This window comes from Schistocerca cancellata, chromosome 1, assembly GCF_023864275.1.
Source record: "Schistocerca cancellata isolate TAMUIC-IGC-003103 chromosome 1, iqSchCanc2.1, whole genome shotgun sequence".
NCBI lineage: Eukaryota > Metazoa > Arthropoda > Insecta > Orthoptera > Acrididae > Schistocerca > Schistocerca cancellata.
The window spans coordinates 978,759,128-978,784,367 of record NC_064626.1 but is presented as its reverse complement, the minus strand read 5'-3'; the positions used below and the strand labels follow the sequence as shown (position 1 = coordinate 978,784,367).

Sequence of the window (25,240 nt, the reverse complement as noted above, 5' to 3'; positions counted from 1 at the left end):
CCTACTCCAGTACGCAGACAGCATTCATAACTCAGTGGAAATCACAGTAGCTACACACAGTTCCACGTAAACGCTTGCATTAAGAGCTCCGAAAATCCTAAAACAAATCACCGTGGAACAATAAGGAAAAATGACAAGTCACACACACACACACACACACACACAGATTTTTCATAAGCGGTAGGCGACCAAATACACGTTGTCCGATGAGACGATCGACTGACCGTCCAACCACGGTCGTCCCCACTCAAGTTATGAGTGTCGGCAAAGGTCGGCGAGTCTTGGATGTCCGGAGCTCACTGCGGCTCCAACCCGACTGAATTCGATGTCCGTTCGGAACTCAGAAACACGGCGTCCCGGGCACACTTGCTCGGCCCCACCCATGCAGAGGTAACTCTTGCCCATCGGCGACGATATCTCTGCACGAGGAAGGAACCGACCCACGGCCGGCAAGATGACCAACGGACGAGGGCCAGAAACGGTCAAAAGACCAAATACACGTCGCCCAATGAGACGACCAACCGAACGACCAACCGGCGGTCGTTCCCGCTCCAATCTCCTTCCGCCGGACAGTTCATAGGTGTGGCCATCGGTAGGCAGGTACTGACTGTCCGCGCATCACTGGCGCTCCGTCCCCAGACTGAACCCCCGACACACGACGAGCCGGAAATACTAGCGGTCACTTCAAAGATAATACGACAGTGCTCTTTTCGATAAGCGCTGCTTCTGTCAATCACTGGCAGGCAAAACAGGAACTTAGTGACGCCAGTAAGTCGAATAAGAAAACGAGGCGGCAGTGCCGTTAAGAGAAGATGACAAACAATAAACAGCATGAACACGAGCCGCGCACGGCTCAGTTGTCAGTTCGCGAACTTCATGTAGGCCGTTATTCAAACTCTGTCATCTCTGTACATACGTTCCCCATCATGAGATTTTTACGTATCAATAATAACTCGTCCAGAAGGAATTATAACGCTAGACGGAAAACCGATATGCGCTTAGAGAAAGCTTCCTTAACCACTGTAAAAAAAGGTACACACTAGTATTTTGACCGGTATTTCTGCCGTGCGGTTCTAGGCGCTACAGTCTGGAACCGAGCGACGCTTACGGTCGCAGGTTCGAATCCTGCCTGGGGCATGGATGTGTGTGATGTCCTTAGGCTAGTTAGGTTTAATTAGTTCTAAGTTCTAGGTGACTGATGACCTCAGAAGTTAAGTCGCATAGTACTCAGAGCCATTTGAGCCAAAGTATTTCTGTCCAAGGTGAAAGGTTTCCTAGAGGCACACTCCTTCTAGTCAGTACAGGAGTTCCTCGTAGTATCTGGGAACTCATCTCAGTAAAGTGCTGTCTATCACGTTCTATTAATTCTGTAATGTTTTTGTTCGCAAATTTTCTATCAGCATTCTCTAAACTATGTACTACCAAGTTCTACGAACAAGGTACTTTCGCTCGTCTGCTCCTACAGAACCTAATAAACAAATAAATAAAATTAGATAAAAACAGGAGCCATTTTTCCAACGGGATCCTGATTCTACTTGACTGAACGGCGTCTTGATGTAGCACATTATGTAATTTTCGGCATATCCTGCCATTAGCATGCAGCACCATGTACTGTTCCTCAACAATCCTACTAACCAGTCTCCAAGCTTCGTACGCTCAATGGCGGTGCTGGAGCGTCCATGCTAATCTCTGTGCCCTACACATAACGTGCTTCGTGGAGCTATGGAGTCAGCACCTGACAGGGAAGATTTTGTTGGTATCAATTACTGAATTAACGACTGAGTTGCTGCACTGCGGCGGGTCTATTTTCTAATACGATTAGCATTAGTAGACAGCAACCTCTATGGTGTAAATATGCTATAATCCAAGGCAGCTCATTTTTTTATTCGACAGTTCTCCCCAAATTGTGTCACGGTACGGTATGCCTTCCTGAGCTGGTTCTATGTTAACATTTACTATGTCATATTTGTTAGAGCAAGTCACATACTTATGATTATACTCCCTGAAACCGTATTTTGATTTTCCATCGATTATGTGACTCTTTGTTACACGCCTTTCGGATATCTAAGGAGCCCTATTTCGCCCACCCACCTACATATACTATTATTTGGAATGTTATATGAAAGAGGCAAACTTTGTTTCTCGCCATTATCACCATTTATGAAGAGAAAAATCTGTGTCTCCGACGTCGCCCTCGGTGGTACCCAAAACACACAGTCACGCAGCAAATACTAAACAGCATTTTTCTACTGGAATGTTGTAGCTGCGTGCCGTGCGCATTCACAATTCGTTACAGGCTTGGCTTCCGTCCTCCGGTGGCGGATAAATAGCATGCGACTGTTGAACACGGCACGAGAACGGTTGCGTGTCACGGAGGTATTCGCCATTAAATTTATATTCATAATAAACGGTAACGAATGACAATCCTTTAGATCTATCTAGGCTATTTGTACTGGAAAAAATTATCAACCAAAGTTGAACTTGATTTAAACACCTGAAAAATTTATGTCTCTTCACTGGCATGGTGATTAGTTATGTTGTCCTTGCACTTTTCCCGATAACGTGACTTCACGAAGACGCACACTCTTTGTAGACCTGAACGTTCCTTTCCTTTCGTTCTCCTCAACGAATCGAATCATATTCGCCGTGACTTATTTTCTTATACAATCTTTCACTGCACAAAGTCCGTAAATGAAAAGCGCTCTCTATAACAGGAGGGTTAGCCGTAATTCCAGCAACATTGTTACCGAATGCGCTATTATCTGATAATACATCACTAGGTAAATGTCAGTGAAGGTATTCGAGCCCCAGCTGCGTTGTAATAAAATTCTTCTGGATGTGTGACAGCGTCACATTTTGATAAAATTACTAACGTTTACGCTGCTGTTGTAGGTAGCTTTTTTCAGTTACACTATTTTTGCGGAAATCACTGAAAAGTAGTTCAGTGAAGTAGTGAGGCATATAGTAACAGTATATCAGATATAAAGTTAAATATCAAACGTTGCTGCGTATGTCACAACCAAGTCGAGGAATATTATCTCAAGCATGGAACTTTGGATGTACCCTTTACAACCATATGATACCTCCCAGGAAACTCTTCTTACAAGTGACCAAAAGTACCAGGCTTCGAGAATTTTCTTTTAAATTTCGTTCACAATATGAAAATAAAGCTCCATATTCTGCTGAAAATTGATGTTTATTTCTTAACAGTGACAGCCGCAACTCTGTAAGTGACGAGTAGAAGTATTTCCTATACAATGGATCACAGAACTCGCTGCTGCAGCCTCTCAATTCCTACCTCGATAAACATTATGAAAATGCATCAGAATTTACATCTCGCTGTTGCTTCAGATTGAATAACATGTGAGGTACCGAGATAGCAATCTTCTTAGTGCCCTATGAAACGAGAATTGTGTAGTACCTAGCTAAGCTAATTTTCAACTTCACTCTACAACTTTATTTCACGTGCACTGATTTTTCACCATAGTGAGTGAAATTCAAATCATTATTCGTTATGAATTACGCACAAGGTAAGGCTGACACTGACTAACGTACCAGCTTGTAACAGACCCCAACGAACATGCTACGCTTCAGACAACTTGTGAAACCATAGTCGCTACATATGACACACAGTCTTTTAAAATAAAATAATTTTATGTTATATAAAACAGTGATGAATGTGCATTGAAATGGCCGCCGAATATGCATGTATTGCGGCTGGAAAACATGATATAAAATATAAGCGATCGCGCCTCTGACCGATGGCTACAAAACGTAGCAAATATTGGAGAAAATTTACAAATGGGTAACCTTTGGCAATGGGGATACATTTTAGAACTTTCAATGAGTGTGGGTTAAGGGAATGACTCGAGTGAACAACCACTAAGCGACAATGTTTAACTGTCTATATAAAACATGCTCTTTATAGCCACATTAGAGTAACGCACATTTTCATAGGACATCTGATATATACTGGAGGCTATACTTGTTAGATAATGTTTAGGAACTTGGATAGCCGACTTTTTAAAATAACGTTCTACTAGATTTATTTATCTGTTATACTGTAGTACTTAAAATAATAAAGTTACTGACTCCCGGCAGCGGTATTTTCACGGGGCGTATTATCAGACATTGATGTCCATATTGTACGTTCTCATTAATTCCAAAATAACACTGTGACGTCGTAGAATAGAGGGCGGTGGCTTTCGATGCTTGCCAATAATTGTTAAATCATTGCAAGCCTGTGAAAAATTTCTGACAGTCGTTTCCAGTGCACTGGAGCACTGCCGCCTCGTTATCTTATTCGACTTACTGGCGTCACTAAGCTCCTGTTTTGCCTGCCCGTGAGTGACAGAAGCAGCGCTTATCGAAAAGAGCACTGTCGTATTATCTTTGAAGTGACCGCTAGCATTTCCGGCTCGTCGTGTGTCGGGAGTTCAGACTGGGGACGGAGCGCCAGTGAGGCGCGGACAGTCAGTATCTGCCGACCGATGGCCACACCTATGAACTGTCCGGCGGAAGGAGATTGGAGCAGGAACGACCTCCGGTTGGTCGTTCGGTTGGTCGTCTCATTGGGCGAGGTGTATTTGGACTTTTGACAGTTGACGTTAGTCGCTTAAATACGACGCCACTTCTTCTTCCTCTGTTCCCTCAGAGGATCGCGGCAGTGTCCGGACAGGCTCAATGAAATCTCTTATTTTATTACAGTGCTTATGAAGCTGCTCCCAAGCAAGGGAACTTTAAACCCGCAGTTACGCTGGTGTTACACTATGAACGATTTACTTAACTGTCGCAACTGCATATACAGTTTCTTGCATTCCTGGCATTACTTTTGCGGTTGCTAACTAGGGCCGGCCGCTGTGGCTGAGCGGTTCTATGCGCTTCAGTCCGGAACCGCGCTGCTGCTACGGTCGCTGGTTCGAATCGTGCCTCGGGCGTGGATGTGTGTGATGTCCTTAGGTTAGTTAGGTTTAAGTAGTTCTAAGTCTAGGGGACTGATGACCTCAGATATCAAGTCCCATAGTGCTTAGAGCCATTTGAACCATTTTGCTAACTAGGTTCCACCATCCCCACCGGGAATGTCCCTCGAATGCACATTCTTTGAGATTCCTAACTAAGAAGGAGTCCGGCGTACAGTCTGTCAGGTTAGTTTGGTGCCTCCTGGCAACTTAGAAGCTGACTCTTTTAACAAAACGTAAGTGAAACTGCTAGCCGTGGCCTCACTCCGGCTCACGAGGTAATCACCTTTGTTAGTATCAACCCCTATTGCTCTGGATCCTGTGTTGCACGGGGACTACATGAACCTAGCGGTCACATATCTACACTATGTGATCAAAAGTAACCGGACAGCTAGGTGTTACAAGACGTGGCGCCCTCCACCAATAATGCTGTAATTCAATATGGTGTTGACCCACTCTTTGCTTTGATGACAGGCATACGTTCAATCAGGTGCTGGAAGGATTCTTGGGGAATGGCAGCCCAGCCCATTCTTCACGGACTGCCGCACTGAGGAGAGGTAATAATATCGGTCGGTATGCCTGGCACGAAGTCAGCGTTGCGGAACATCCCAAAGGTGTTCTATAGGACTCAGGTTAGGATTCTGTGCAAGCCAGTCCATTACAGCAATGTTATTGTCGTGTACGTGTAACCACTCCGCCACAGGAATGCATTATGAACAGGTGCTCGACCGTGTTGAATCGTTAAAATCGCCATCGCCGAATTGCTCTTCAACAAGGGAAAGCAAGAAGGTGTTTAAAACATCAATGTAGGCCTGTGCTGTGATAGTGCAATGCAGAAAAACAAGCGGTGCAAGCCCCCCCCCCCTCCATGAAAACCACGACCACACCGTAACACCACTACCTCCGAATTTTACTGTTAGCACTACAGACGCTCGCAGATGACGTTCACGGGGCATTCGCCGTATCCACACCCTGTCATCGGATCGCCACATTGTGTTCCGTGACGCTTCACTCAACACAACGCTTTTCCACTGTTCAATTGTCCAATGCTTATGCTCCTTACACCAAGCGAGGAGTCGTTTGTCATTTACCAGCGCAATGTGTGTGGGTTATGAGCAGCTGTTCGAGCATGAAATCTAAGTTTTCTCAGCTCTCGCTTAACTGTCATAGTATTTGCAGTGGATCCTGATGCAGTTTGGAATTCCTGTGTGATGGTCTGGAAAGATGTCTGCCTATTACACATTACGACCCTCTTCAACTGAAGGCGTTCTCTGTTGGTCAACAGACGAGGTCGGCCTGTACCCTTTTGTGCTGTACGTGTCCCTTCACGTTTCCACTTCACTACCACCGGAAACAGTGAACTAGAGATGTTTAGGAGTGTGAAAATCTCGCGTACAGACGTATGACACAAGGGACACCCAATCACCTGACCATGTTCGAAGTCCGTGAGTTCCGCGGAGCGCCCCATTCTGCTCTCTCACAATGTCTAATGACTACAGAGGTCGATGATATGGAGTACCTGGCAGCAGGTGGCAGCCCAATGCACCTAATACGATAAACGTATGTTTCTCGGTGTGTCCGGATACTTTTGATCACATAGCTTATTCCGCAAGTGGGTACGCTATCAAGGGAGTGATGTGCAACTTAACTACCAATTCATAATGTTTGATAAGCTGCAACATAGTCTCGAATACAAACAGTGATCCGGGTACTGTCAAATGTTTTTATTCCAGTCTATGATCACATGACTAAAACCGGTCATCGCCGAAGGACGTTATATTGTGATCATAGACTGGAAAAAAAAACATTTAACAATTTCTAACGACCATAAAAACTAGATTATGCTGGATGATAACGGAGCTTCAGCAACATAGGTGAAATCAAAACGATGAGAAATCGTAAACATGATTATTATTTTACTCCGTCAAACGATGCGCTTGAATGAAAGAGAGTCAGGGTCCATAAGACAGTGAAACATAGAAAGTTAATAATGAAGAGGCACAGCTGCCACCTCACGTCGTCTCAAAACTAGTGGCAGCTGTTTGTGTGCTAAGTAAATGAACCAGCTCAGTTTCGTGACTGTTAATTTCACAACATACGATCCCGCAAGTTATAATTAATTAAATGAGTGGATACTTAGCTCTGAGAGAATAGGAAGTGAAAGAAAGAAGATTAACACCACTTGGCTAGGCACGGTTGTCCATTTCCCCACGTTATCTAACCGAAACCTGTATTATTTCCCATGAGCCCCCTATGATTCGAACTGCGCTGTTCTTGCCGTGGCTGACTCGCTGGTTACGGCAGCAGATGTAGGGGCACGGTTGCCACTCTCACCCCAGCCTCGCTTAACGGTAGCTGGCGCAAATACCGGCTCCCTCAATCTGCCTCCGTCATCCACCGAAAGTCACCAAACCGAGGCAGTTGGGGTCTGAACACCGAGTCCATCATCTACCATACCTACACACCGAATAGCTCTCAGTCAGAATGGCTAAGTAGAACGTAAAGTGCTGAGTTCGAAGTCCGCTATCATTGTGACAAAATCCAAATGAGAAACAGCCGAGTTCGGGGTCTAACAACAGAATGACCAAGTTTCGTTCTCTGTGGCTCTCCACCTGAGCTCGGAGCAGTGCATCCGTCGCTCTGTCATGACCAACTGCTGGGCAGATGCGAGCCGCAGCTCCCAATTAAAACAATTTAGAATAAAGTTTAAGACACAACCATCATGTTCAAGAGCAAAGAGACAATCTGGTTCGCCCTTGCATAAGTCAGAAAGCGCTCTCAAAAAATATGCCAAGCTTTCTACACCAAAAGAATTGATTTAGATGCCAAGAATGTTATTCTGTGTTGCTTGTCAGATCTCCCGACTCTGGAAATGATACTATGAAGTCTGGAAACTCTGAGGCCTCCGTTCTTCCGACTGCGACTAGACTCAAAAACAGTATTAACTGGCTTCATTTAAAACTTCCGGGCTGATAGATCGTGGTCGATGTATAAAACTCTCCTCTTACGTTTCGTCTCCGACTGCGAGAGACATCCGCCGAGGTAAAGCGGCAAACTGCAAGGAGAGCTCGAGGAAGCTCTGATTATACAGTATAGGCAGTGCACTGTCCACCACATGGCGTCGCCCATGAGACTGTCTCTGGTAATGCCAACATTCTCGACTGAAAGTAATCGATCGTCACGCTTCCGATGCAACGCTGACATCCAAAACTTATCAAGTTTAACACCTTTCTCTTTCCTTTTAAATTTGTTATGGCGTTTATCAATCTCGACAATGGGCAACTGATTTTTCTGCATGTTCTGTGATTAAACGATGGGACAGACCGTTGGGCCACAGGTTGTATAGAAAGGCCACACACACACTGATCGTTATCTGCATAAAGATTCTAACCAACACCACAGACAGAAAAGAGGTGTTATTAAAACCTTGGCAGACAGGACGGTCGAAATTTGTGAACGTATTTATTTAAAAGATGAGATTGAACATCTACGCTCGACCTTCATGAAGAACGGCTATTCCAGCAAGGAGATAGATCGAACACTTCGCTCTCGGCAGAGAAACAGGAGCAACGACGAGCAATATCCGCCCAACTGCAAGGCTTTTCTTCCGTTAATTAGTAAGGTCACAGGTCACATTGGGAACATGTTAAGCGAGAATGGTGTGGAAACTATTTTCAGACCCACCAGGAAAATAAAAGAATAAGATCGGCAAAATATGCACTACTTCCTTTGGCTACACCGGGGGTATATAAAATTCCTTGTAGTTGTGGAGAGCTTTATATCGACACCACCAAGAGAAGTGTGAACACCCGTCTTGTTGAAAAGACACGGATAAATCGCCCGTAGCAGAACATATTTACCAGGAGGGTAGTCATGAAATGAAATTCACCGAGACGAGTATCATATCTAAAACCTCGCATTATTATGCGCGCATGTATAAACAGGCAACCGACTTTGATAAACACAACGTAATAATTTTAAAAGGAAAGACGAAGGTCTTAAACTGGATACGTTTTGGATGCCAGTGTTGCATCGGAAGCGTGACGATCGATTACTTTCAGTCGATAATGTTGGCATCGCCAGAGACAGTCTCATAGCCGACGCCACGTGATGGACAGTGGCGCCTTCTACACCGCCTGTACTGTATAATCAGTACTTCCTCGAGTTCTCCTTACAGTTCGTCGCTTTACCTCGGAAGATCTCTCCCGCAGTCGGAAACGAAACGTCGGGGGAGAGTTTTATACATCGACCACGGCCTTTCAGCCCGGAAGTTTTAACCCATGTTAATTCATCAATGTTAATGACTCATTATCTCAGAGACTGTTGTAGATGCGGATTTGAAATTTCTGCATTATATTAACTACTGTCTCTTTATTCTACTGATTTATGATGGAAGGTTTTGTATCAAAACAAAAGGTTTCACAAATTTTTTACTCAATGCCTGTATTTCTGCAAAAACATAAATATACATAAAAATAGCTGAGCTGAACGTATATTCTTGGTTGTAGATCCATGGCTTACTGGATAGTTGTGCAGGACCCTGTAAAAGTTTCAGAGCAATAGGATGAATAGTTTCTGAGAAAACGGGGCATTTGTAGAAAAAATGTATAAACTGAGAAAAGGACGTTTAAAGTTTTCATATGAAATTCCTTACTTTTATTGTTACATGACGTTATTAAAAATACCCTGCTCCATATTCTAGGTCATCACCACCAGTTCTATCAAGTAACAGCTGCCTTCTCCTTTTCCTGGCCTCTTTGGTCACATGTTTTGCTGAAACATCAGCTTTTTTCACTCTTCTGATGTCCACTTTGTGAAGACCTTCCACTGTATGATTCCCCAAAATCACTCTCAGCTTCTCAAGTACTCTCAGTCTGCCATTACATCCATTATTAAATGTGATTAAAATGTCATACGTTCCTAACTGTAGGGTCTTCATCCCAACAAATACACGTTTTGGTATGCGACTCCAGAGAAGATTATTGAAAGATTCGTTGACGTTTTGTGTTTTCCCATGCAAACTCCTTCTCAACAGATCTGGATGGGCCAGATCTCTAAATATAGGTTTCAGAGCCCCCATTACTACTTGAGGCGCACTGTTTTTATGCTTAAAATCTGCCAGAGATCCTTCAGCTTCAGATTTTCTATATTTGCACCATGTCTCAGGAGGTGGAGGACACAAACAATGTTCGGGGTTGTTATCAGTTGAAATTTTATGATAGAAGATTGCCTACACAGCTCTCACCATCTTGTGCAAATCATTGGTGTTGTCCCTGATAGTTTTACCATAATAATCTTGAAACCGATCTATCACCTTGTCAGTCAGTCTGCCAGGACCTTTTATTGTTTTACCATCTGATAGCTTTGCGTTGCCAAGTTTTATTTTCAACTGTCTGAGACGTGCACCCAATCTCTTTTTCACATGGCCTACACACTCTACTTTTGGTATGGGCACACTGTACGGTTTGCTGTCCACTACTGCTTTGAAAGACTTGCTGTCTCCATATCCCAAGAACTGAATGTACCTAACTCCCCTTTCTTCCTCAGATCGCTGAAAAATATTTACTGCAGCAGCCACTTCCATCCCTCCACTTGTTCAAAAATGGCTCTGAGCACTATGGGACTCAACATCTTAGGTCATAAGTCCCCTAGAACTTAGAACTACTTAAACCTAATTAACCTAAGGACATCACACACACCCATGCCCGAGGCAGGATTCGAACCTGCGACCGTAGCAGTCCCGCCGTTCCGGACTGCAGCGCCAGAACCGCACGGCCACCGCGGCTGGCCCTCCACTTGTTCCCTCACAATTTTTTCCACAGTTTGGCTTATGGGCTTCTACTCTCTGTGTATCCACGCCAGCACATGTGCATCCTTGACAATATTTTGTCAAAATCTCAAGATCCAGGACTTTTCCTGTGTCAAGACTTGTTGCCGTTGCAACTCCATTCTTAGATTTGGGTTATCGTCTCTGCCAGGAACCATCAAAGGCGATACTGATATCAGTGCAACCATCATTTGCTTCCACTGCTTCTTTTGTTGCAGATATCATGGAATCTGTAGCCACTTCCTTTACACAATCATCAATGACATTTGTGTATTGTTCATACTCTGTAGGAGGACCTGGCAAATTCGTGATGCTGCACAACATTTTCCCAGTTGCCTGACCCTTCCCAATGCACCTCAGTCCATATAATAACCATACGTTATTAGTACACAAGTTGTTTTTGCACTTGATTGATATGCAAAATGATTTAGAGAATTCGCAGTTCTGACAGGAAATACGTAAATGACAAACAATTCCTTTCCTATCTGATTCATTTTCACACAGTGTTACTGCACCACTGCAAAGAGAACAACTCACTGCTTCACTTAGAACACGAGCAAAAATACCGAACCCCCCCAATTATATTCGTATCCATGACTTTTCTACACTGAGCGCTTCATAAACGTTAGTTAACATTCCTCTTTGTAGCACTGGTGGGAGAGGGTGTAGACACTTCACTTCTCTTGTCACTGCTGTCGCTTGTAGTTCCTTGTGATGTACTCAAACAAACTTCATCAGCTACACATTTTCGGCAAAACCTGTTACCTTTGTAGTGACCTATTTCTGACAATCGATCCCTACAAGTGTACAGTGCTTCATAAACATTCCGTGAAGTGTTAATTTACGTGCAGTGATATAGTTATTCTTTGACTTAGCTTTAGTTAGTCATTCCGTGCTCAGTTATTGCTAAATGTATGTGGGAATAAAGGAATTGTTTTCTCCAACACTCACATTTGGTGACCCCGACGAACTACGTAACATCCGCGTCGGCTTCAGCGTTTAACGAAGTTCCGCAACGTTCACGTTTGTAACTTCCGCGCCAGCCGCGTCGCGCTCGTTTCAGCACGATAATGACCGATTCGCCAGTCTCAATTCAACCTGGAGCCAGCAGTACAATTAACAGGGTGACGATAAAACCTCCACCTTTCTGGTTACATAATCCTCTATTGTGGTTTGCCCAGTTAGAAAACCAGTTCGTCCTCGCACAAATATCGGTGGACGAAACTAAGTACAGCTACGTGGTTGCAGCACTTACAGAAGATCTAGCAGCAGAAGTACAAGATATCCTAGCCGCACCACCGGATACCGATCGTTATGCATCCATTAAAAACGCATTAATAACGCGTTTGTCACAATCAGAGGCAAAACAGCTAGAGAAGCTACTGCGCACTGAAGAACTCGGAGATAGCACTCCATCACAACTCTTACGACGTTTGCGCACACTGGCAAGTAACACTGTAACTGATGATGTGCTACGAAATATATGGTTGTCTCGGTTGCCGTCAGATACTCAAAAAATTTTCACGGTATGTGCAGGCGATTTAAACGCATTGGCACAAACGGCCGATAGGTTAACTGAAATGTATCCCACATCAAGTGTCTCAACATTAACCCCACAACAAGAAAATTCGCCCACAGTGACGCTAGTCTCCCTACAATCACAACTGGCAGAGTTGACCGCACAGGTAGCTGCATTACAAACAACGCACAACCGCCAACGGCCACGCCGCCGACGGTCACGAGTCGCAATCGATCACCACCACTACAGAACTTATGCTGGTACCACAAGACATTTGGTAACGATGCACGAAAGTGTACGCCAACTTGCAAGTGGAAACATGAGGCAGACACCGTAGCAGCGATAACTTCCAGTGCAAACACTCGTCGACTTTTTGTGACAGACCGCGAAACAAAACTACAGTTTCTCGTCGATACAGGCGCAGAAGTGTCCGTATATCCAGCAAACCGCCTATCACGCCGGAGCTGCGACGACTGTTATCTATACGCCGCCAATGACCCCAATATTAGAACATACGGTTGAGTAACATTATTCCTTAACTTGGGGCTACGCCGTGTGTTTGAACGGCAATTTACAGTGGCAGATATATCACAGCCTATTATCGGAGCAGATTTTTTGTCCTTCTACGACTTACTGCCAGATCTGCGACGCCAGCGACTGATAGATTTGACTACTAGTCTGCATACAACAGGAGAAGTCCGTTGTATCACACCACTAGAGGTACGCACAGTCACAGGCGACACACCATATATACGATTACTGAAAGGATACCCCGAGATCACACAGCAATCACCTACTCTCCCACCAGTCAAGCATGCAACCGTCCACCACATTTTGACCAGGCCAGGGCCGCCAACTCACGCTCGGCCTAGAGGTTTAACGGCCGAAAAGCTAAAAGTGGTAAAGAAGGAATTCGCAGCATGCTGTCACAAGGTATCTGCAGAGTTTCTAGTAGCAGTTGGGCATCCCCAATTCACATCGTGCCTAAAAACAAGAATGGATGGCGCCCCTGCGGCGACTATCGCCAACTCAATGCAAGGACCATTCCAGACCGGTACCCAGTTCCACATATAGAAGACTTTTCTGCAAATGTTCACGGTAAGACTATATTTTCTACCATTGATCTAGTTCGAGCTTACTATCAGATCCCTATAACTGCAGAAGACATTCCTAAAACAGCGGTGACAACACCAATCGGTCTCTTTGAATTCACCCGAATGCCATTCGGACTATGTAATGCCGCCCAGACCTTCCAACGTTTTATGGATGAGGTTACAAGAGATTTTTGCTATGTGTATATAGATGATTTATTGGTGATGTCTGCATCAGAAGAGGAGCACTTACAGCATTTGGCACAAGTGTTTGACCGCCTACGCACACATGGACGAGTAATTAATCCTGCCAAGTGCGTTTTTGGTGAGAAAGAGGTCCACTTCCTAGAATATTTGGTGAATGCACAGGGTATTCGACCGCCACATAGTAAAGTAGAGGCCATAAACAACTACCCCCGCTCTGTCACAGTCAGAGAATTACGACGATTCATTGGAGTAGTGAATTTCTACCAACGCTTCATTCGCAATCATGCACTGTTAACTGCACCATTGAATCAACTACTTAAAGGCGCACCTAAACCTAACCACAGTGTGCATTGGACTATCGAGGCGGACACCGCGTTTCACGCTATAAAAAAAGGTATACCAGAGGCCGCACAATTAGCACACCCGATCGCGCATGCTCCACTCTCTCTCATGGTTGATGCTTCGTCCACTGCAATTGGTGCCGTACTTCAGCAATAAATTGATCACTTATGGCAGCCCATTGCATTTTATAGTCATAAGTTGTCACCATCTCAGCAACGTTGGGCAACATATTACCGAGAGCTGTACGTAGCTTATGCGGCACCATATGACGGACCATATCTGGTAGTCAGTAGGCATACCAATACTTTCCGCATAATGATTAACGGTACACCCACCACAGCTGCAGTGGACCGTATCAAGCCTGCATTTCTGGATGCAACAGACACCACAGCTACCACTGAACACAAACCAGAGAAGACAGGAGAAGCTACAAGATGTGTTCCTATACCCCATGAACACTACAACACTCGGCGAACACCAGTCACGTAGAGGACTACTACACCACTCCCTGGCACAACCACTGACACACGTGATGCACCGCCCGGTTTCAAGAAAGAAGTAGTTACAAGAGCTGGACGGCGTGTGAAATTTAATCTGCAGTACCGTTAGCATTAAAGGGGGGAGTCATGTAGTGACCTATTTCTGACAATCGATTCATACAAGTGTACAGTGCTTCATAAACATTCCATGAAGCGTTAATTTACGTGCAGTGATATAGTTATTCTTTGACTTAGCTTTAGTTAGTTATGCCGTGCTGTTCATGTCTACACAATTCATTCATATGTGTAGTGTTCAGTTATTGCTAAATGTATGTGGGAATAAAGGAACTGTTTTCTCCAACACCCACACCTTTGTTTCTTCGCTTCTTGAATATTCCGCGTGGTTTTGTCATTTTTCTTCTGCAAAATGCTGTCAATGTCTGCTTGCTGAGCGAACTAAAACCCACTAAAAAGAAAATTATTCACGAAACACTTCGCTCCATCCAAACCAAGAGCTACGGAAACAATACACTGTGTAGAGCAGACTGTCAACTACAAAACAACAAAACCACAGCCTTCTATAGTGAATAGTTTCGGAAACATGACCGTTCAAATGAGTCAATGTAAGTCGTGAGGAGGAAAAATGACAATGCAGATATACAGTAAAGGATGATAATACCAACAAGATAACATTTCCATCAAATAAATAATATATCAGAATGTTCAGGAGATTCCGTAGCCCGCATCTCGTGGTCGTGCGGTCGCGTTCTCGCTTCCCACGCCCGGGTTCCCGGGTTCGATTCCCGGCGGGGTCAGGGATTTTCTCTGCCTCGTGATGGCTGGGTGTTGTGTGCTGTCCTTAGGTTAGTTAGGTTTAAGTAGTTCTAAGTTCTAGGGGACTGATGACCATAGCTGTTAAGTCCCATAGTGCTCAGAGCCATTTGAACCATTTAGATTCCGTAGATTTTAATGAAACAAAAAAATAAAAATCAATTTTATTCCACTTTTTGCCCCTGGCCTCCCCTTAAGTGAAATCCATTGTTTTATTCTGCCTATCGATTCGGGAACCTCTGCGTAGCCTTATCAATTCGTATTTGGTACTTTCTGCGCCAATAAATTGATATCGACTTCGTCAGTCATGCTGAAGAAAGGAAGAGGCAGATCAGGGTAGACAACAGGGCTATCATAAACGAAGTACGATTTCAGATTGAGGAAGCCCGGACAAAGACACTGTGATGTTCATTTCAAGGAACAACACCGGGATTTCCCTTAACAGATTTTGGGAACCCACGAAAAAATGTGGAGTGCCAGACTGGTAACTGAACAGCATTCCTCGCAAAATGCGAGTTCAATGTGTTACCAATGTGTCATATTATCTGGTTATGGCAGATTGAGTGCACAAGGCAGAGTACTCTGAGTTTCGAGTGCACGTACGTATGTGTTTGAATCGCAGGCATGGTGTTCCCGAGTAAAACAGGCGTTCTGCTAACATCTATAACAAAAAAAAAAGAAGGAATCGTTCTATTACTTCGTTGTTCTTAGAAAACTGCTAGTAGGACCTCGTCTGCATGTCGTTAGATAGGTTTTCCGTTCCATTAGACCAGTGACTAATGTAGCGGTGCGCCATTTAATGGGATTCAGTCAAATCCTTGCTTAAATATGTCCCGTGTTTTAGTGCGGTGGGTGTCACTCCATCTGTTTCTTCACATTATTTACTGCACTTGGCGAAGTACGTAGAGGAGAAACAGCACTGCACACCATGGTATTCATGTGGCACAGCTGCATGCAATGTATTGTTCTAAGTTTATAATTATTTACTGTCCAACAAATAATTGAGGACGTAGGAGGGAAGTGCTACCACGAGTTTAAGACTATGGTACAAGACATATTAGTGGTGAGCCACATAGAACGTGTCAGATGACTGAAGTCTCAAAACTCTAATCTTTAGACAACCAACAGCCTTCCATTTCCCTTCTCCCTCTAGCCTACACAAATACCAACAAAACCTCAAAGAATTATCTGAGAATGTTGAGTATTTTGTAATAAGATACGGCAGTGAATCTAGAGAAAATCTAACGAAATGGTCACTGTATGGAATTCTACGTGCTTATAGTTCATACTCGACTAATTGCCAAATTTTCTGCCAAATTGGGCATGGCAGTGAGAAGTAGATTCTAAGAAAAATAATAAAGAATCAGGGATGCCTTACAGGTAAGTGGAAAACTGAGAAGTTATGAGGCCATTTTGAAATTATGAGACAATGAGCACAATGTATAACGGCGCACCACAAATGATTTTGGAATGAACTGTAGAATGGAAGTGTTAGTAGCTTTCTGGTTCATTCACACTGTGTGCCGGGCCAGGACTCGACTCTGGGACCTTTCACTTTCGGATCAAGTGATCTAATGACTGAGTTATCCAAGTATGAATCATGAAACGCCCTCACATCTTCCTTCCTTTGTTCCAGGAGTACTAGTCCCTCAAGATAAGCAGGAGAATGTGAAGGAAAAGGAAGAAGTATTGGGGAAGGTGAAACTGTGAGGGCGGAACGTGATTTATGCTTCGATAGCTCTGGTAGAGCAGAAAGTCTAAGGTTCCAGGGTCCGTTACCAGTCAGGCAGAAAGTTTAATCTGCCACAAACCTTCAAATCACAAATTTGAACGTGCACTCCATTGCAGAGTGAAACCTCATTCCTGGAAATACTGATAATTTAGATCGAACTCAATACGTCAGATGGTGAGTGGTCTCAACAAACTCTACCAGCAATATTTTTCTTCCTTATTATTAGGAAAGTTTCTATGTGACAAAGCATTTACGTTACGGATCATTAGCGTAAGCCAAAAGTCTTACTGCTGTATTGTTTAAGTGCAGACAACCCAATACGCTTTTCTTAGCTACAACACTGAACCATTAAGCACCATTCGTTTACAGAATACTCAATTGCTGATTCAAATAGAAAAAGAATTTCCAAGTTTATTTCTGCATAGCAGGGAAAGTAGGAAAATAAGGAAAGGCTTTTTTTTCCTTTTTACATCGCATCAGTTTTCTAAATTATGAGACCCACTACGAATGTCTTCCTGCGCCAACATGTTCATCTCACAGTAGCCCCAGCATAAAACATCCTCAACTCTTTGTTGAACGTATTCCAGTCTTTGTCTCCTTCTAAAGTGTTTACCCTCTGCAGCTCCCTCAAGAAGTTTTACCGTGAAGTCTTATTACACGTTTTATCATCTTGTCCATTCTGAGTATCAATATCTCCTCGCGAGTTCTGCAGAGAACCTCCTCACTTCCTAAACACGGTGATTCAGCTGCCCCTACACATGGGTTTTAAGGAAACCGCAACGCCTTCAAAAACCACGCACAAGATTATCATATTCTCTAGCCTGCTACGACCAGTTCATTTTTTGTGTAGGACTAATAGTCTGCACGTATCGAGCGAGAGAATATGAAAATCTTGCAGGCGGTATCTGGAAGCGCGGCAAGCTGCATAAAACCCACACTTCGATTCTCTTCTTTTCGAGTTATCCCTACAGTCCGCTAATCATTGCCATACAATGCCTGCTCCAAACGAACGTTCTCAGAAATTTCTTGTTCACCTTAAGTTCGACGCTTTTGCCATGAATGTTCTCTTTGCCTGTGCTACTCTACATTTTTTTTCCTGCTTGCTTCGTCCATGGGGGTTACGTTGCTTCATAAGCAGCCGTATTCGTTGAGAAAATCTACTTCATGGTACAAAAGTCGCCGAACAGAATCCATTCAACTTGAATTTTAGTCCCACTCCCGAAGCTCTCTTTTATTTCTATCACTACTTCCTGGATGCACAGATTCAACAGGTTCTGTGGAAGACTACATCCTCGTTTTTTACAATCTGAGCACTTCGTTCCTAGTCTTCCGTTCTTACTTTTATCTCTTGGTTCTTGTGCATATTGTACATCACTGGACTTTCCCTGTATTTCCCTTGGAATTTGGAATATCTTACGCCCTTTACACTGTCAACTAAATTCTCCTGGGTACGCGACAGCATTGTCAGTGTGTAGTATTCTCCAACGTTTCGTTCACTATTGAAAATAAATTTCCTGGGGGTGTTTTAGCAAAAACAACTGATGCAATAAAATTTTTTGTGGTACGTGATCGCATTGACAATGTGCAAAGTTTTCCGACTGTTTATCCACTATTGCAAGTGGCCTTCCTCAGGATACTTCAGCAAAAACACAATGAGGAAGGCCACTGGCACTAGAAGAGGAAACATCGGAGAATTTTACACATTGACAACATGGTAACATACATTGACCAATATCATTGACTATGGCAACGGCCGGGTAAGCCTGCGCTTAAACATTAAGTTGTTGAAGGCACTTTTCCAGATCGATGTATCCTATTAGCGTTCCTTGACTTATCTTAAGTTCTGCTTCCACTATCAAGCGCTACGTCAGAACTGTTTGCCTTTAGTTTTCATAAAGCTCCGGTGATCATGTAACAGACCCTCAATTTTCTTTCCCTTTCTTCAAGAATACGTACGAGGTTATGTAAGCGCTGTCGTGGAATCACTTGCCTTTGTTCCTGCAGCCGACGAGCTCGAGCCTCATGCAGACCGTCCTCATGTGCTCGCTGAAAGGCACCACGCGCACCCTGGTGGCCACCACGGGCGGCTGCAGCCGCTGCTCCACCACCGTGTTCGTGTCCGTGTTGCCGGACAGCATCTGTAATTCAACAGAAAATGCTTCATTGCCGCAGTAAGAGCATCTCTCATACAGACAATTTGAAATACATACATCAAAAAAGTTTTGCATCACCTCGGTTCCGAGAGTTCCGGAACATCTACAGAAAATTGGAGTAGAGGTCAACATAAACATCATTTCCGCACTTTTTATTGCTCATGAAAACCACAAATTGCACGTTGTACCACCATACAGCGACACATTCAGAGGCGGTGGTTCAGATTGCTGTACATACTGGTATCACTAATACCCAGTCGCACGTCTTCTTGCATTGATGCATACCTGTATTCGTCGTGGCATTCTATCCACTAGTTCAACAAGGCACAGTTGGTCCTGATTGTCCCACTCCTCAAAGGCAATTCGGCGTAGATCCCTGAGAGTGGTTGGTGGGTCACGTCGTCCATAAACAGCCCTTTTCAATCTATCCTAGGCATGTTCGATAGGGTTCATGTCTGCAAAACATGCTGGCGACTCTAGTCGAGCGATGTCGTTATCCTGAAGGAAGTCATTCACAAGATGTCCCGATGGACGCGCGAATTGTCGTCCATGAAGACGAATGCCTCACCAATATGCTACCGATATGGTTGCACTATCGGTCGGAGGATGGCATTCACGTATCGTACAGCCGTTACGGCGCCTTCCATGACCACCAGCGGCGTACGTCGGCCCCACACAACGCCACCAAAAAACAGCAGGGAACTTCCACGATGGTGCACTGGCTGGACAATGTGTCTAAGGCCTTCAGCCTGACGGGTTGCCTCCAAACACGTTCCGACGATTGTCTTGTTGAAGGCATATGCGACACTCATCGGTGAAGATAACGTGATGCCAATCCTGAGCGGTTTATTCGGTATGTTGTTGGGCCCATTTGTACCGCGCTGCATGGTAACGTGTTTGCAAAGATGGACCTCGCCATGGGCGTCGGTATCGACGTTGTCCACAATGCATCCTATTGCACGCAATTTGAGTCATAACACGACGTAATGTGTTTGCACGAAAGGCATTATTCAACATGGTGGCATTGCTGTCAGGTTTCCTCCGAGCCATAATCTGTAGGTAGCGCTCATCAACTGCAGTAGTAGCCCTTCGGCGGTCTGAGCGACGCATGTTATCGAGTTCCTGCCATTGTGTATCTTCTCCATGTCAGAGGAACATAGCTTTGGTTCGCTCCGAGACGCCTGCACCCTTCCCTTCTTACGCCGGCTGTTGTGGCCGAGCGGTTCTAGACGCTTCACTCTGGAGCCGCGCGAGCGCTACGGTCGCACGTTCGAATCCTGCCTTGGGCATGGATGTGTGTGAAGACCTTAGGTTACTTATGTTTAAGTAGTTCTGAGTTCTAGGGGACTGATGACCTCATATGTTAAGTCACATAGTGCTCAGAGCCATTTGAACTATTTGAACCTTTCCTTGTTGAGAGCCCTTCCTGGGACGCGAAACCAGGTTCCAGGCGCTACAGTCTGGAACCGCGAGACCATTACGGTCGCAGGTTCGAATCCTGCCTCGGGCATGGATGTGTGTGGTGTCCTTAGGTTAGTTAGGTTTAAGTAGTTCTAAGTTCTAGGGGACTGATGACCTCAGAAGTTGAGTCCCATAGTGCTCAGAGCCATTTGAGCCATTGTAATCTGAGGTCCGAGCAACAATTTGGAATTCATTAGACAGTAGACAGTTGTCGACGACTTCGAAGTTTTTGATTCACTTGATGAACGATGTTCATAGTGAACACTTGAGCAGCCATTTTGAAATTCTCCTGACCAATTTCGAACTTGCTTGCCACTTATTTCTTCAGGTCAACACACTAGACATAACTCACGATGGATTACAGCAACTGAAGATCCTTTTACCAGCAGATTTCTAATCACACCGCGCACTTTACAACTGGCGTGATCTATGTTTGCCTCGAACTTGGTGATCTGCTCTCACCGAATGGCAAGTGACCACTGAATCACACCGACACTGATTAGTTTCTTGAAGCATCAATAGACCGTTCTGCATGCGCGAAACTTTATTCGAGCCTAATATCGGTTAAATACTGTTCCCGGACCTTAGTTTTGGAATGCTCCTCATACGTGTAGCACTTTATTCAAACCAATAACTGATTTACTACGTGGTACGATAAATATGTTATACATATTATTTGAGAAGAATATCAAGTTCATTCTATTACTGTGCAACTGGACACGCACAGAGCGAGAAAATGGACATTACCCAGTACGTAACGCGCGTAAACGCTTTCGTAAGTAGGGATGAGAGGATCAATTCCAAGAGTACCGGGGGAGGGGGGGGGGGGGGGTCAGGTGATCTGGATGCACGCAAATTTCGAACCATATTTTTCGTACATAACATGACAAAAAGGCGGAGATCTTATCTTTGCATTTTACGCTCTGCTATCGAACTGAAGTGTACATATGACGACGAAATATCGTTAGCTGATTGTAGCAATTAATTTCCTCGTGAAAACTACAATGCCTCAGGCACATTATACTTCACATGAAGTTGTTGGAACCGAAGCCCTATATCAGAGGGTCTTGAAGAACTAACGTCGAACTAGCTGTAGCTGTGCACTTCGAAAATTCACAAACAGCAAACGACTTAATTATGAATATGGGTAAACATACCTATCCTGTAAAAGACGGTTGTACTACATGAAAGGGAAGGTTGTCTCAGGTTGCGATACTTTTTACACCGTTACACTAGAGTCGTAGGTCAGTGGTTTCAGTAGTATACTGGTAAGGTAGTTGGGCCCATATTCTCAACACTTGAAAGTAAGCTAACTTATCTCGGCTCTCATACACAAGCAGGTCGGAGCTCCTAAATCACTTTCGTTGATCTGCAGGAGTCGACTGACTTCTCAGCGGTCGCATAGAGCCGTCTACGTCTACCTCTATAACAATGGCTTTGTCAGAGACTGTGTCAGTTCAAGAGAAGATGTTTTGCCATTTAGAGGCGCACGCTCCAGTGTGGTGATGCAGAAGTGTCGTGTTTCAGAGTTACGGCAACGCTGTCTGCGTCGCCTCGTACTGTGCATATTTTGGTGATACCTGTATTTTGTTTACATAACTTGGGAAAGAGGAGAATTAAATTCTTATTTTAGGTTTCTCTGTTATCTCCTACCACATAAATATTTTTAGTAACGCTTATCACATTTATAGAAATTAATGATAAGAATCTTTTGTGTTTGTGGTGCTTTTGCTGCCCATCAGCCAGGTTACTTGTTTCACATACACTTGCTCGTACTTTGTGTTAACTCTTTACACTGATGATTCACTTTTAAAGTAATTTCAGGAACGACAATAGATATATCAAGCACTGGAGTTTATTTGCTTGTTTGTGTAATTACATGTGTTGCTACCGACGACGCATTACTGTCTCGCGTAGCGTAACTAACTACGTAGTAATTTACCTGGGATATTACGTTTACTTGTGCAGTTACGAAAAGCAGACTGTTTCTGCAATTTGTAACATCAAGCACGACGTAACCATTAATGAGCGTTGTAACGAATACGTCGTCTCATCAGCTTATTTGCAACGACGCCTAGTTAAGTGCAGTTTCCACAGAGAAAGGATGCTTCTGCTGAATGAGCAGGAAGCTTTCGTCGCATACAAGTCAGTCTCCGAATAATTTTACTAAGTAATTGTGACCGTCCATCACCCAACCAAATATCTAGCATTTGCATCTTGGGAGAGTGATGTACATTTGTATTACCTGTGTATCTATTAAATGTTTCTATGGGAACTATAAGTATATTAAAAACACGCATTGATAGTGTAAATCCGCGAAATAAAAAATCAGAAGTGTCTCATCAGTATTTATGACGTGAGTTGTTGTTTGTTCAGTGGTAAAGTTTTATGGGACCAAACTGCTAAGGTCATCGGTCCCTAAGTTTTCGCACTAACTTTAACTGACTTACGCTAAGAACAACACACACACACCCATGCCCAAGGGAGTACTCAACCTCCGACGGGAGGAGCCGCGCTATGACCTGAGTGTAATAATAATTTAGTCATCCCTCATATATTTCAATTATATTGTTTCTGTGGTGTACCTAATTTCAGAATATAGATTCATTAACAACAGTTACTTTCACGAGCTCACTTCAACTATGAGAATTCCCTTTGAACCTATATGTCTGTGTTCCGTCGTGGCCGGCCGGTGTGGCCGTGCGGTTAAAGGCGCTTCAGTCTGGAACCGCGTGTCCGCTACGGTCGCAGGTTCGAGTCCTGCCGCGGGCATGGATGTGTGTGATGTCCTTAGGTTAGTTAGGTTTAATTAGTTCTAAGTTCTAGGCGACTGATGACCTCAGAAGTTGAGTCGCATAGTGCTCAGAGCCATTTGAACCATTTGTTCCGTCGTGGACGGAGCGGGCTCGCAGCATGACCAGTACCTTATTAGAAAGTATTGTACGCTACCGCTTTCCTTTCAGTATACGGTTCCAGCGTATTGCGCTCTAGTAACAAGACAACAAATAATTCAAAAAATTTCTTCTTGTTTCACACAAATTTTATAACGCTTCGTTTGTTGTTAGTTACGTGACAATTAGACTAACAACAGAGGAGAGTTCACACAGTCACAAACATTATACGTTATTCGTTTTTTGTTAAAGAATGGTGAAATAAATGAGTTTCAATTCGTAGTGTTATCCCTGGTGTTTCTGATGGTCATTTAATATTAGCTACACCTTTAATAACATATGATCAACTGTTTCTTCAATAACTAGTATCGTGTTTCAAATGGTTAAAATGGCTCTGAGCACTATGGGACTTAACATCTGTGGTCATCAGTCCCCTGTAACGTAGAACTACTTAAACCTAACTAACCTAAGGACACCACACACATCCATGCCCGAGCCAGGATATGAACCTGCGACCGTAGCGGTCACGCGGTTCCAGACTGAAGCGCCTAAAACCGCACGGCCACACCCGCCTGCCGTATCGTCTTTTCCACAGCGCTTAGCTGCTGGTGCATGGTATTACAAGTTCTGCCTCGTCAGCGGAAACCGCTTGCGTTCAATATTCGACGGTATACAGTAATGTTTCAACAGATACATATCACAGTAAATTGCTCACATTTGGAGGAAAAACAACGGGCCAATAATTTTCGTAGCATTAATTGCGCACCACACTCTTGCTTTCATTCGACGCAGGGGTCTTCATGTAACTGACACTAAGAAACACTCCTTCGTTGATAGTTCAGTTAGTTCTAGTAACGTGATAAATACAGCCACGCTTCAATATGAAAATGAGCCATTCAGGATCAACCTATCTATCAAGCACAGACTGAAATAGAATGCTACAATAGTCATTTTTTCTTATATAGATTGAAGCGCTGAGTGAAAATTTGTACCAAGGCCGGTAATCTAACCTGAGTCTCCTGTGAAATCGTATCATTTCATTTCCACTATCAGAATTGATCAGTCTGTGCACTGGTGTTACTTTCTAATGTTTAAGTTCGAGCAAATGAAACACCAACCTATGATGGTAAATGGCGCAAAGATATCCCGGAAATCTTTCCAAAGACGCGCCTAGTTCACCTAGAGCCATGACTCACCACCTATCAGTCCGAAGAACGGGTGGCAGCGTTTACGACGATCGGAAATTTCCTTTCTAGTTATTGTCTCCTCGTAATGCGGATCACAGTGCCTGCGTGAAACAGATAGTATTCTCTTCACTTAAAATTTCTTGATCAACCTGTAGATTTTATAGTCCCTTTTGAGTTTAATGAAACCCTTCGACTACTGCAGGATTTTACAGATCCTAAGAAACAACATGAAGCACGGTTATAATCTGCGCATTTGTGAGACACAATGATACGGATACAAGAGTACTAGAAAATAGGATATAGGGCATGAATACGGTGAATTCTGCGAAAGGACGGCATTGCAGGACACCCGGCGTATTACCACAAATTGAGTGAATCTGCCCCAAGCGAATTCCAACGCCGATTGTCACTGGTGGAAAAGAACTCTCTGCAAGCGAGAAACGAACTGTGATTGAGATTTGTGAGCGGTACTAACTCGCAAAGCAACCTGTGTTCAATTAATTTAACTTCGCTGAAATACCTGTGAGTTCACCGAGCTGGGTTGTGCAATAATAAGCACAAT

At 43.9% G+C, this 25,240-nt stretch overlaps 1 protein-coding gene across 1 annotated transcript in view; it reads right to left on the bottom strand.

Annotated features, from left to right (window-relative positions):
* LOC126088454 (discoidin domain-containing receptor 2-like) overlaps window positions 1-25,240 on the bottom strand; it is a 764,950-nt gene that overhangs the window by 133,163 nt on the left and 606,547 nt on the right. The window contains exon 6 of the mRNA XM_049906599.1: window positions 18,977-19,124. Coding sequence (XP_049762556.1) covers window positions 18,977-19,124 — 148 coding nt within the window. The remainder of the gene's footprint in view (window positions 1-18,976; window positions 19,125-25,240) is intronic.